Source organism: Sinocyclocheilus grahami, unplaced genomic scaffold, assembly GCF_001515645.1.
Source record: "Sinocyclocheilus grahami isolate Dianchi unplaced genomic scaffold, SAMN03320097.WGS_v1.1 scaffold560.1, whole genome shotgun sequence".
NCBI lineage: Eukaryota > Metazoa > Chordata > Actinopteri > Cypriniformes > Cyprinidae > Sinocyclocheilus > Sinocyclocheilus grahami.
Genome location: NW_015505739.1, coordinates 515,399 through 529,609, shown reverse-complemented (window position 1 = coordinate 529,609; position 14,211 = coordinate 515,399). Strand labels below are relative to the sequence as shown.

The window sequence follows — 14,211 nt, the reverse complement described above, 5'->3', positions numbered from 1 at the left end:
ACAGTAAAATTTCTGTGTGGTTAACATCATGTCAAGAATACGCTGTATCCTACGCTGTGAGAGTAAATTTGTTTTATCACATCTTATAATTACCACAAACTTGTTAAAACTTGGCACTTACCACTGAGAAACGTCCTGCTTCAGTCGTGCTTGCGAATCAGTCTCTTGTCGATCAGCCAGTTCAACCGTTTCATCATCAGACTCCGGCTCGAATTGGTAAGGTACAATCATTGATACCATCTTTTCTATGCATTGACAAGTCTCCAGGGCTGTCATTCTGTCATGGCAATGGGCGTTTCGTTTCCGACACGCGCTGTACGCGGTAGACCAATCCAGAGCCAATCTCTACGGTTCTGGACCAATCACAAAGGACTGCGCCATCTGACCAATCACAGCAGTGAGGGCTCACGGAAAGGAGGGGTTTAGAGAGACTGATTCTTTGAACTACTTCACATGAGTCGTTTACGAATCATTTAGAAATGAGGTAAAATTAAATCTATTGTTTGAGAAAACTAACGTGTTTTTTGACCTTGCATGCATGTAAACCTGTTTTAGGAGACTCATAAAACAATATTAGCAACCTTAAAAATGGCATAATAGGGGCATAATTGCTCACCCTCATGTCGTTCAAAACCCATAAGACGTTCATCTTCAGAACACAAATGAAGATATTTTTGATGAATTCCGAGAGCTCTCTGACCCTCCTATAGACAGCTCAGAAACAAGGAAATCGGTAAAATAATCCATGTGACATCAGGGGTTCAACCGTAATTTTACGAAGCTACGAGAATACTTTTTGTGCGCAAAGAAAACAAAAATAAGGATGTAATTCAACAATTCATCTCCTCCGTGTCAACCTATAGCGCCGTTTTGGAGAGTATCACATATGTACCTGAATGTAAACAATGTATGCTGTTCTGTGTCAGCATCGTCACGCGGATACGCTGTTTATGTTGTTTACACTTTGATCTGAATGTAAATAACATATCCGCGTAATTCGTTGTTTATGTATGTGATACTCTCCAAAATGGTGCTATAGGGTGACGTTGAGGAAATTAATTGTTGAATGAAGTCTTTATTTTTGTTTTCTTTGCGTACAAAAAGTATTCTCGTAGCTTCGTAAAATCACGGTTGAACCCCTGATGTCACATGGATTATTTTACAGTTCTCCTTGCTACGTTTCTGGACCTTGATCTTGTTAGGATCCTTGCTGTCTATGGGAGGGTCAGAGAGCTCTCAGAATTCATCAAAAATATCTTAATTTGTGTTCTGAAGATGAACGAAGGTCTTACAGGTTTGGAACGACACGAGGGTGAGTAACGAATGACAGAATTTTCATTTTTGGGTGAACTATCCCTTTAAATGTGATTGACTGCAAATAAATAAATAAATATTGGCTTTATTGTTGAATGTCTGATGATAAATTTTAAGTTAAAATTAATTAAACCCAAAGTATCTAAGCTTTGCAGAATTTCTTTGTATTTTTTGCAATTCAGATTTACATTTTAATTTATTGGAATTTAAATATTATAAATGTAATTGCTGCAAAAAATTCCCTTTAATGCAGCACTCGGCAAGGACAATTTTACTCGCATTTGTCACTTCCTGTGTGACAATTTTGAAACCCTGGCCATAACTTTTCTGTTAAATGGCTGACAAATAAAAATTTATTTTTGCCCTAAATAAAGGTATAATCTTCTAAAAAAAAAAGTGTACTGAAGCTGGTAAAACTGAAGGAAATGTGAATTGTGAATGAGCCGTATAACATTTTATGCAATAAGTCTAAGCACTGCCTGATTACTACAGCAGTGCCTACTAACACGGTGTGTGTTACACATGAGCCATCCAGAAGCGAACTTCTCTCAGACAGCTGTAAAAGTGTCAAAAAACAGGGGCCAGCAGTCGTTCACTTCCAGCAGAAAACACACCTTACTCATTTATATCATGCCTCATTGTCTGACTGCAGAAGGCATTCATGTATAATCTTTGTATGTTCACAAAGTATGTGGTTATAAGGCATTACCTCGAGAGTTAATGCTCTGCCAAAGTCAATAAATCAACCTAAGAAGTCTCAATTTACCCTAAATATGACATACAAAGACTGCATTCTGTCAAATCATAATACCACGGCTCTGAAAAATTAAATATGATTTGTAAGTTAGTGTCTAGTGAAGTTGTGCGTTTGTTTAGCACACGAAGTAGGCTTGAATGATGGCTTTAGTGTGGAGACTCTCACTCCACTCAGTGACTGTTTATTGACCAAGGGCAAGACAGATATTCTGCCACACAGCACTTTAAACAAAACTCACTGAAACACATACCCCTCCTCAACTCTATCTTTCACCCCTCTGTCTTCTCTGACTTTTGTCTCTCTCTGCTGGGTGAAACAACTGCAAGGATAGGTATTATTTATTTTTTATTATTTTATAAGTATTTTATTTCATTTTTGACTTGACTCTGTGCAACTCAGTTCAGGCATTGTCCTTGTTTATATATATATATATTCTGGTATATTTACAAAGACTGTTCAAAGGTGGCATGAATGCATTTACACTGCAGCTGTCAAGCAATTAAAATGTGTAATCTAATTAATTAATTACATGATTTGCATATTCATTAATCTAATTAATAACAAATGAATCATACATCAATTTGGGCTGAGAAATTACCACCCAAAAGATAATTTAAAGTCTTTATTGTGTTAAAATAGATAAGCATTGAATAGACATTACAAAAAAAATTGCTTTATGAAAAAATATTTTGAGTCAACTTTAATTTATTACTCATAAACTTACATATGGCTATAATGTGGCCATAACATTGTTTTCAGAAGCTGCACCTGAAGTAGCATTTAGGTATACATATTAGGTATATATATATATATATATATATATATATATATATATATATATATTCTGGTATATTTACAAAGACTGTTCGAAGGTGACATGAATGCATTTACAATGCAATTAGAATTGCATAATGCTATGAGATTAATGGATTTTAAATGGGCATCAATGGATTTTAAAAAGAAACTGAATATTGAAATATTAAGATAATTATTTTTTATGAAATCCCCTCCCCTTCCTCTGTGTAGGTATATACTGTATGTACATACATAAACAAATTACAGATAACTTTTTGTAATCCAATTTAATCACCTTTTTTTGCAATTGATTTAAATCTAGAGTTTGTAATTTCATCAAACAGAATGACAGAGCACACCCTCATCTTCCATTGGTCAGATAAACAAATAGCCACGCCCCAAACTTTTGGATGAAGTGTAGCATGTCATGCTGCAGGGCTGCACATATATTCCCTTCTCCTCAGTCTATTTACTGTGACATGAGACCATTTGAAATGTTCCTCAGCCATGTACATCTTACAGCTGTCCTGAGTAAAAGACACAGCAGCTGGAGAATATAAACACAACTCTGGCAAGCCGCACGTTCAGTCTGTCGAGCATAATCATTTCAGTCTTGCTACAGTAGCCAAACACTAAACAGATTTACTTTTTGTTCATCTCTGGGGAAAAATATACAAATGAGAAGCGGCCAGATTCCCCCAACCATTTGAGTTATTTAATCAAAGCCACAAAACCAGAGAACAAGCCATTATAGTTGTTCATTTCTTTCAAAGAATGTTTTGAAGCATAATGAAGCATAACTGGTATGGTATTATTGGTACAGAAACCAGTTATCGATTGATGGTAATGATTTCAAAGTGAACTCATTTTTTTATATGCTGTTCAAAAGTTAGTAGTAAGATTGTGTAATGTTTTGAAAGAAGTCTCTTATGCTCACCAATGCACCATTTATTTGATCAAAAATACAGTAAAAACAGTAATATTGTGAAGTATTTTTACAACTTTTTTCTATTTTAATAAATTTTAAAATGTAATTTATTTCTGTGATGCAAAGCTGAATTTTCAGCATCATTACTCCAATCTTCAGTGTCACATGATCCTTCAGAAATCATTCTGATATACTGATTTGCTGCCCAAGAAATGTTTCTTCTTATTATTAATGTTAAATACAGTGTTGCTGTAGACATTTTTTTCATGATTCTTTGATAAATACAAAAGTAAAAAAAACTGCATTTATTTAAAAATAGACATTTTTAACATTATAAATGTATTTACTGTCACTTTTTATCAATTTAATGTGTCCTTTCTGAATAAAAGTATTCATATATACAGAGTTCTGGCATGAAACTCTAGATGGCGCAGTCCGATAGGTCTAGCTCAATGACATCATTATCACATGGCACAGCTGATTGGTTCTCTCCTGTATCGGTAGCCAATGAGCTCGCTGCTCAACATTAAAAAATATGATTAGTGCTTGCCGTAACAGTTGCAGCTTGCTTCAGAAACCCTCCACCTTCCCCAGCTCCACCTGTATAGATCTGCTACGAGGTGATTCATGTATGCTATATGGGGGTTATTTCATGTATGTTATATTTGCAGCAGCAGTATTTCTTACATGCTCACAGCAGCATGTTGTGGATGTCTTGGCAGTAGCAAGTCTCGGGACTTGCTCTGCCGCAGCAGCAGCGTAGCAGATCTATTCCGCCAAGACCAAATACATTAACATTGTCATGTACATTACCATGCCAATCCCTCCGAGAGTTGTCATGACAGAACCTCATTTCACTCTTAGAAGAACTTGCAGTGGCACTTTGATATACAAATGCACATGGCATATTCATATACCATGGTAATTTGTCCAAAAACATGGAAATACAATTGTACTTTTTTCTTAGTGCAGAAGCTGATGAATTGATTTGTCTTTTTTCTCTTGTAGGCACAGGTGAGAGTGGCAAGAGTACGTTCATTAAACAGATGAGGATCATTCATGGCTCGGGTTATACTGATGAAGATAAGAAGGGCTTCATTAAGCTCGTCCACCAGAACGTGATCAGCGCCATGCAGTCCATGGTCAGAGCTATGGACATGCTCAAGATCGCCTATGCTAACTCAGACAACCAGGTACCACTTGACACCATCCTGCCACGTCTTTTTGGTTTTCAGAAAAGTAAATCAGATAAACAATGTTCCCGATCTCTGTTGCCAGGAACACTCACTATCTGAACTCAAGTCTAATTATCTAATTAAATTTTGCTTCTTAGTGCAGTTATTTATCTTGTTTAGATGCCTTTACTGGAATTCAATCATTTAATAATTAATTGGTCAAAAATGTCAAAATGTAGTTTTGTTAAACTTCATATTTGTGCTTTTTTTTATGTTCACCTGTTTATTTCCTTGCAGAAGGTTTTGCGTCCTGTTTTTACACTCTGCTCCACTTTCATTAATTGGCTGTGCTCTTGCACCGCACACTCTCATTGGTCCCCTGGGGAGATGCTGGTCAGTCCTGATTGGCTGTGCTTGTCTCTTGCAGGCTAATGCTACACTGGTGAATGATATTGAGGTGGATAAGATCATGAGTTTGGAGGAGGCCCAATTCAATGCCATCCGGAGTCTATGGAACGACACTGGGATTCAAGAATGCTACGACCGCCGCCGAGAGTACCAGCTAACTGACTCTGCCAAATAGTCAGTCTTGAAATTTTCAACCAGTTAAATATATAATCACTGCTTTCTTGACATGATTTGACGTTTTGACATGTGAATGTGGTTTGGTCATATATGGTACTGGAATCTCTGCAGACGCTCATTGAAAGAAGTACACTTTCGCATACTTTTTAAAAGAGTACTTATTACGGAAATAATATTCTTTAAAAGCATATACTTAAGTGTGAATGTAATGTTTTCATACGCTTAATTATGTCATTTTCAATTAATTGCAAACAGAATTCTAGTTTAAATTCATATTAAATGTAGCTACGAGTGTTTTGACCCACTTAAGTTGTACTTCTTTATATGTAACTTTAATATACTTTTATGTCATTTCTATTCAAACTTGCATGTCATGTATTTAAATATATTGTAATTACACATTTGTTACGATGAAGTTGCAATTTAGTGCATTTTTAAAATATATATTAACTTTAAATGTAATATAAAATATCACACAACAGTTAAAATTAACATTAAGCACTTTTAATGTGCTTTAGTATGTTAATCAGCACATAAGTGTAAATAAGTGTACTTCTTTAAAACATGAGAAGAGATTAATAAAACAACGATTTAAAAATGTACTTTAAAGTCAAATTTTTTATTTGAAATTATTTGAAAAAGTGTACTTAATTGTGTTAGGAAACAGTCATGAAAGTGAACTCTTAGTACACTTAAGTGGCATTTTATTTCAGTAGTATTATATTATGTGCAAGCATCTTTTTTTATATACACTTTTTGGATTTTAAGCACACACGTGCGCATTCAATGCATTTAAGTGCACTTATTTTTCACAAGGAGAGGTCCAGTATTAGAAGTGTTTTCTCTCTAAATATCCAGCATATCTGTCAACAAAATGTGTGGTACTGTGATGTAAAACCCTCTGTGTGCCACATTTATGTGCTCATAACTACTGTAAAAACCTGTTTCATCAGCTCTGGCCATGACTTGACCACAGTATTTGTTTTCATCCGCAACAGCTACCTGAGTGATCTGGATCGGATTTCAGACACAGCGTACGTCCCCACAGAGCAGGACATTCTGAGAGTCAGGGTTCCCACCACAGGTATCATCGAGTATCCCTTTGACCTGGAAAACGTGATCTTCAGGTGAGTCCAGCACATGCATCAGCACAAATTTAGTATGCTGAAAAATCTTTTAAAAATGCATGTGCCAAAAAATGTACTCTTTGTATTTGTGTTGGCTTCATATGATTTTGAAAAACCGTAAAATCATTTTCAACAAAATATCATGTGGTGAAAAACATCAAGTAAAAAGTCAAATTAACATTTTCTATAAACACTAAATAACATATATATATATATATATATACAGTATATATATATATATATTTTTTTTTTTTTACATATAAGAATTCATAAATAATGCTATTTCACACCTTGCCTTGTCCTAAAAAGGTCAAATTACCTGATATTTTAACAGACTTATTGATCTGGACACAGTCATTTCTCTGAATGTTTCTGCACATTAGTCACACCACATGATTTCAATTTGGTGGACAAAAGATTTTGAAATATTCAAATATTTGAACAAAACAGCTTCACTGCATAGGATATAATAATAAAAGATTAAACTACTATTACCGTAATAATACTAAACTACTTTAACAAGGTTTTCTTTTCAAGAATTTAATTTTAATGAGGCTTTTTTTCATTATGGCCTCTAAAAAATATCAAAGTTCATTTTAATTCAGAAATTAAAAACTTGACAAAGAAACATGCATGAATGAGAAAATAAATGTTAAACAGAGTCATTAAGGATGCAGAGTATTCCCATAATCACAGTCGGTTATGTGTTAAATTAAAATAAACCAGATGTGTTTCAGTATATTAGATCCGTGCAGTTGGTCTTAAAGAGACAGCAGTCTAATAAACCTGTTGTCCGTGTCATTAATGTTAATCAAATAACAAAAGACAAAGAGAAGTCAGCGATTCTTCGATTCATATTTGATCCATACAGTGAAGATTTTGCATTGTTTTAGTTTTACGTTTGAACTTACGCTCTGTAGTATTTCTTACCGCATGTTAAAGGGGTGGTTCACTGATCTCTTTCGAGGCTTGATTGTGTTTATGGGGTGCAGTCTAACATGTGTTAATGCTTTGTTTTTTAAAAAACGCATAATTTTTCACATAATTTACCCTTATTCCACACCGTCTGTCCCTTCTCTAAGAAAAGCGCTGATCATTTCCTTCTTTTATGAAGCCCCTCCCTCAGAAATAGGTGATGGGCTCTGATTGGTTAGCTAGCCCAGTGTGTTGTGATTGGCTAAACCGCCTCTAGTGCGCGTCTAAGCGTCCCGCCCTTCACCTCAGCGGCATGTGCTCCGGTTGTATTGTAAACAACGGCGTTGTTAATATCGCTTATCAGTTTGAGCCCGATTGACGTCATACACCAATCAGTCTGCACACGCAAACAAAGCCAAAACCTACATATTTTAGGCAATACAGAAATCCTGGCCAGGACGCGTCCTGGGAAAATGGCACGTATGGTCACCCTAAGATACGCTATTATTTGTAAATGCTACTGCTTATGTTAGCTTTTAATATACGGTTTTATCCTGATCAAAGCTTTAATACAGTACGGCAATCGCACACGCGTCCATGTTTAACGCTTCTCAGAGCTATGTGAAAATAAGTGTATAATTGAAACCCGGGAAGTAACTTGTTGTAGTCCCTACCAGCCGTTTCTGTAGGCATTAAACTGCCCAAATTTTAAAAGACGATATCTCCGTTTGCATTGAACTTTCAGCTTCATAACTTTGCAGATATTGTTTATGCTCAAACAGCAACATCACACACTAACTAACATTAAAAAAGTGAAATCGCAATGAACCACCCCTTTAAATAAACCTGTAGCTGAATAACTTAAGCTTGTTTAATTTGTACTTTTGTTGTATTGTGTTTTTTGTTCTTATTTTTAATTTCAAAAATAAAATAAAATAACAATGGCTACATCCACATATATATTGTTATCGTGAAATGAACGTTCTCTTACCGTGAAATAAGATTTTAGTAATATCGCCCACCCCTAGTTGTGTGTGTGTGTGTATGTGTGTGTATATATTTATGTATTGTTCCTATTAGTGTTCATGTCACTGTAGCTCATTTGCAGCATTACGGAATAATTTAAATGAATCCTGATTGTAACTGCAGTTTATCAAAAGGCAACAAACAAGTTGTTGTAACAAGTGGATTATACTGTAAGAAGATTGAAAGACATTTTTCAAGAATGGTCATAGTTTAGTTTGGGGACCTCTATTAACTAAGACTTTTGCCACAAAAAAATGCTAATTTTCTTTCTAATTGTCATCAGGATGGTGGACGTCGGGGGTCAGCGATCCGAGCGCAGGAAGTGGATCCACTGCTTTGAGAACGTCACCTCCATCATCTTCCTGGTGGCTCTGAGCGAGTACGACCAGGTCCTGGCTGAATGTGACAATGAGGTCGGTGTACTTTGAGTTCATCCTCGTGCAGACTGTTCCTCTGTGACTTCGTGCTCATGGCAGTTGATCGGATTTGAAATGGTCTCATGTGTTTCAGAATCGCATGGAGGAGAGTAAAGCTTTGTTTAAAACCATCATCACTTATCCTTGGTTCCAGCAGTCGTCTGTGATTCTCTTTCTTAATAAGACAGACATCCTGAAGGAGAAGATCGTGCACTCTCACCTGGCCACCTACTTCCCAGAATTCACAGGTGAGTCATTCATAGCAGTTTCCTCGAGGCACAAGATGCTTCTTCAGGCAAATGCTCGTATGGCAGGAATGAATCACTTTTAAATCAGTCATCCTGGTAAAGATAAACCGCAGTATTATTTTAATGTGTTTTTATATAAATTAATAGACAAAAAATAGAGCGTCACATCATTGACCCACTGATTACTGTCATTTTTCAGGCCCCAAAAACGACCCAAAGCCAGCCCAGGAGTTTATTCTGAAGATGTACCAGGAGCAAAACGAAGACAAAGACAAATCCATCTACTCTCACTTCACTTGTGCCACCGACACGGAGAACATCCGCTTGATCTTCGCAGCTGTGAAAGACACCATCCTCAGACACAACCTCAAAGAGTTCAACCTGGTTTAAAATCAACATCCTGGTGGACAAACCTGGTCCTGCTCTCGTCTGTTGATCTGTTGAGTAGATTTAGCTCTCACATTAGCTTTACATTGTTCTCTTGTTGGCTAAGGACTTATATAAGGAAGTATCTAGGAGAATTGTCTAATGGATTAGATGTGGACTGGGTTCCTGAAAACGAGCCTTGATCTACCATTACAAGGATGCATCTTCTTTTCAGTCGTGTTTAGGTCCTCTAATAGATGGGTAGGTTTCATCGACAACAGATGTTGCCATTTTGTTCTTTATGTGAGTAGAGTTTACAAAGGATGCTACTTAGGAGATTTTAAGGCACATGTAAAAATGTTTTCCTGATGTAATAGATCAAAGTCTTGAAGACTCCTTGAAGCGTTTAAAGGCAAAAAGATGGAGAAGTTTACATGTTAATATAAAAACTTACTCTGGATGTAAAAAAACAAAAACAAAGCTAACATGCTCTGAAATGGCCTTCTGTAGAGTCAAGATTATACATTTGTAGAAATTAGATATTTTTTATTTTATTATTATGTAAAACATAATTTACTAGCTATTTTAAACAGTGGTGTTTTAGTGTCAAATTGTACATTGTAAATGATATTTATCAATTTAAACATGGATATTCCTTAAAAAATCTTTATTTCTCACGGACAATTCAGTCACAGGGCAAATTCAGAAAGTTTTCACATTTTACGCAGCCACTGAATTCAGAGTTTCATTATTTTACCTCAGTTCGTAGCAAGTTCAAGCTGTAGTGAATTTAAACTGTAATGTCTGTATCTGCTTTGATAATATTTGTTAAACAAGGATATACAGTAATATGTTGTTACTAATTAAAATTCAAATAAAACAATCAAACAAAATTCCAAATACATTTATTAAATATGTATAATTAGAAATTACAAGAAAATGGTGCAAAAAACGTTCATGCCTTTATAGTCAACAAGAAATGACATTCACAGTTCTCAATATTACTTCACTAACATGATTCATTTCCAATTGAAAATAAATATATGATAAAATTGTAGAATTAGAGTATGCAGTTGCATGTGAAAAAATGCACATTTTGTCACTTCAATCATATTTATTCGAAACCTGGGAACTTGATGTAAGATCTCTCGCTATTTGTTTTTATTGCTATAACCTTTATTAATGTTAAAGGAGTAGTTAACACAAAAATGAAATTTTTGCTGTAAATGTACTCACCCTCAGGGCATCCAAGATGTAGATGGGTTTGTCTCTTCATGCGAACAGATTTGGAGAAATGTAGCATTTCATCACTTGCTCACCAATGGATCCTCTGCAGTGAACGGGTGCCGTCAGAAAAAGAGACAAAACAGCTGATAAAAACATCACAATAATCCACAGATAAAATTGTAGAATTAGAGTATGCAGTTGCATGTGAAAAAATGCACATTTTGTCACTTCAATCATATTTATTCGAAACCTGGGAACTTGATGTAAGATCTCTCGCTATTTGTTTTTATTGCTATAACCTTTATTAATGTTAAAGGAGTAGTTAACACAAAAATGAAATTTTTGCTGTAAATGTACTCACCCTCAGGGCATCCAAGATGTAGATGGGTTTGTCTCTTCATGCGAACAGATTTGGAGAAATGTAGCATTTCATCACTTGCTCACCAATGGATCCTCTGCAGTGAACGGGTGCCGTCAGAAAAAGAGACAAAACAGCTGATAAAAACATCACAATAATCCACAAGTAATCCACACCACTCCAGTCCACCAATTAATGTCTTGTGAAGCGAAAAGCTGTGTGTCTGTAAGAAACAAATCCATCGTTTTTAACTTCAAGCCAGTCCATAATCCATAATATTGTTTTCGCCAGTGAACAATTCATCTCGTCTGAATCAGGAAAGAAATATGCACAGATCAAACACCATTTACAAGCCAAAACAGTTCTGAACAAATATGTCGATTTTGATGATTTGGACTCTCATTCTGACGGCACCCATTCACTGCAGAGGATCCATTGGTGAGCAAGTGATGTAATGCTAAATTTCTTCAAATCTGTTTTGATGAAGAAACAAACTCATCTACATCTTGGATGACCTGAAAGTGAGCAAACATCCATTTTTTTGGTTAACTATTCCTTTAAATTACTGCATTAACTACTGGCAAGATTTTCAAAAGGCTGCAGACTAAAACAAGGACTAAAGAGCTACTTTATTGGTGTACATCATTTACAGGTTGCCCAAGAGGCCTCGTTGACATCAGGATCAATAAATAGGGTCAGTTTTGATTTCATGTCGACTTTAATGTCAATTCATTGACATTCATTAAAAAAAATGGACAACAATAGCTTTACTGAAAAGCTAAATAATAAACAATTGCATATTTGTGTTATAGTGTTACAGTTCTTCAGTAACGCAGTGTGGCTGCATAGAGACATAAAGCAGTCAAGAAGCCATCGAGTGTTTACTGTCATGTCGAGTATTAAGACGAGCTATAGAATTAATTAAACAGACACTGAGAAACAAAATATCATTCCATGCAAAGCCACGTATTAAAAAAAATATCCCTGCTCTCCTGTACATACAGAAAGAGATTCCCATTTTCAAACATTCCTGGCCATTTCTGTTTAAATGTGACACGCATTCCCACATGTAAAGACAAATAAAATACATAGTGTATTGGTCTTTATTAATGTGTATAAAATGACACCTTAATTTACACTTTAGTGTGGCTTTACTTAACTGCATGTAGAGGCACGTTGTAAAGACTTAATATGTAAATGAGTTTAGTGTTTTTTGACAGATTGAGCTCAGAGAGTGAGGGGGAAAGAAAGGTACAATATAATGTAAACCGAACACACCAACACACAGTCTAACAGATATTACCAATGTGGTATTCAGTGTTTAGTCACATTGTGGGTATAATGTGAAGTGGCACACTGCAAAAGCAGCATAAAAGCACACAGCAGAGTGCAGGATCATCGCATGTTGCTTTAACTGTCCTTACTTCTGCAGACTTTCCCTGGCATCTTCCATCTTGGCAAGAACCCACTGAGAATGACAGAAATGCATGATTTAAATTAGTGCACGGGTACTAACCTTTACAGGCTATTTTATCTACAATTAGCTGCAAAAAAATCATAAATGTGGTAGACAAAACTTTTTGTGAAAAATGTAACTCTTAAAGGGACAGACCACCAAAAAATTACAATGTTTTACACAACCTCAAGCCACCCTAGGTATATATGACTTTCTTCTTTCAGACGAATACAATCAGAGTTATATAAAAAAATGTCCTGGCTCTTTCAAGCTTTATAATGGGAGTGAATGGGTGTTGAGATTTTGAAGCCCAAAAAGTGCATCCATCCATCATAAAAAGTGCTCCACACGGCTCCGAGGGGTTAATAAAGGCCTCCTGAACTGAATCAATGTGTTTGTGTAAGAAAAATATCCATATTTAAAACTTTATAAAGCATAATCTCTAGCTTCCGCTAACTGATATACGCACGCTCACAAGAGAGTGGCGTCCAGCGGATGACGTAGGATGCAGGCGTACCGTAAGCGCCATTGAGAATATTCTAGTCTCACGAGAACCACGTTTTGTTTACAGCAAAGGAAAACCAGTCTCCTCTTGGCTTGTATCGAAATCCTCAGGCATTTTTATTTACAAATCCTCGTTTTGTACTTCTAGTTCATGACCGATGTTTTTTTACGTTCATCACTTCTCACCAGAGCTTACGCTATGTCGACGTCCTCCGTCATCCGCTGGAACGCCACTCTCTCGTGAACGCGAGAACGACAGTTAGCGGAAGCTAGAGATTATGGTTTATAAAGTTGTAAATATGGATATTTTTCTTAAAAACATCTTTGTGCTTCAGAAGGCCTTTATTAACCCCCCGGAGCCATGTGGAGCACTTTCTATGATGGATGGATGCACTTTATTGGATTTCAAAATCCTGACACCCATTCACTGCTATTATAAAGCTTGAAAGAGCCAGGACATTTTTTAATATAACTCCAATTGTATTTGTCTGAAAGAAGAAAGTCGTACAGTATACACCTAGGATATCTTGAGGGTGAGTAAATCATGGGGTAATTTTCATTTTTGGGTGAACTCCTTTAAGCTTGTGTGTGCTTTGTGGGCCTTTTTTGACCTGACTGAAAGGTTAAATGGATAGTTCCCCCATTAGTGCAAATTCTGGCATCTTTTACTCACCCTAAATTTGTTCCAAACATGTATGAGTTTCTTCTGTTGACCACAAAAGAGGATATCTTGAATAATGTTGGTAACCAAACAGTTTCTTGTCTCCATTGACTTCCATGGTATTTCATTTCCATACTATGGAACTCAGTGGGGACCAGCAACTGTTTGGTTACCAACATTCTTCAAAATATATTCTTTTGGGGTCAACAGAAGAAACTCATATTTGGAACAACTTGAGGGTGAGTAAATAATTTTTTGTTTTGTCGTTTTTCGTTGAACTATACCTTAACAATGTTTGTTCAAAATGCCTCCAGTTTCCACAAAACATTTACCATATAATCAAGTACATGCAA

General features: G+C 35.9%; 1 protein-coding gene across 1 annotated transcript in view; it reads left to right on the top strand.

Moving 5' to 3' along the window:
* Positions 1-9,681, top strand: part of LOC107556222 (guanine nucleotide-binding protein subunit alpha-14-like) — a 13,463-nt gene extending 3,782 nt beyond the window's left edge. The window contains exons 2-7 of the mRNA XM_016239275.1: positions 4,803-4,987; positions 5,397-5,551; positions 6,553-6,681; positions 8,906-9,035; positions 9,133-9,286; positions 9,486-9,681. Of these exons, the coding sequence (XP_016094761.1) occupies positions 4,803-4,987; positions 5,397-5,551; positions 6,553-6,681; positions 8,906-9,035; positions 9,133-9,286; positions 9,486-9,676 (944 nt within the window). The 3' untranslated portion in view covers positions 9,677-9,681. The remainder of the gene's footprint in view (positions 1-4,802; positions 4,988-5,396; positions 5,552-6,552; positions 6,682-8,905; positions 9,036-9,132; positions 9,287-9,485) is intronic.
* The last annotated feature ends 4,530 nt before the right edge of the window (positions 9,682-14,211 follow it).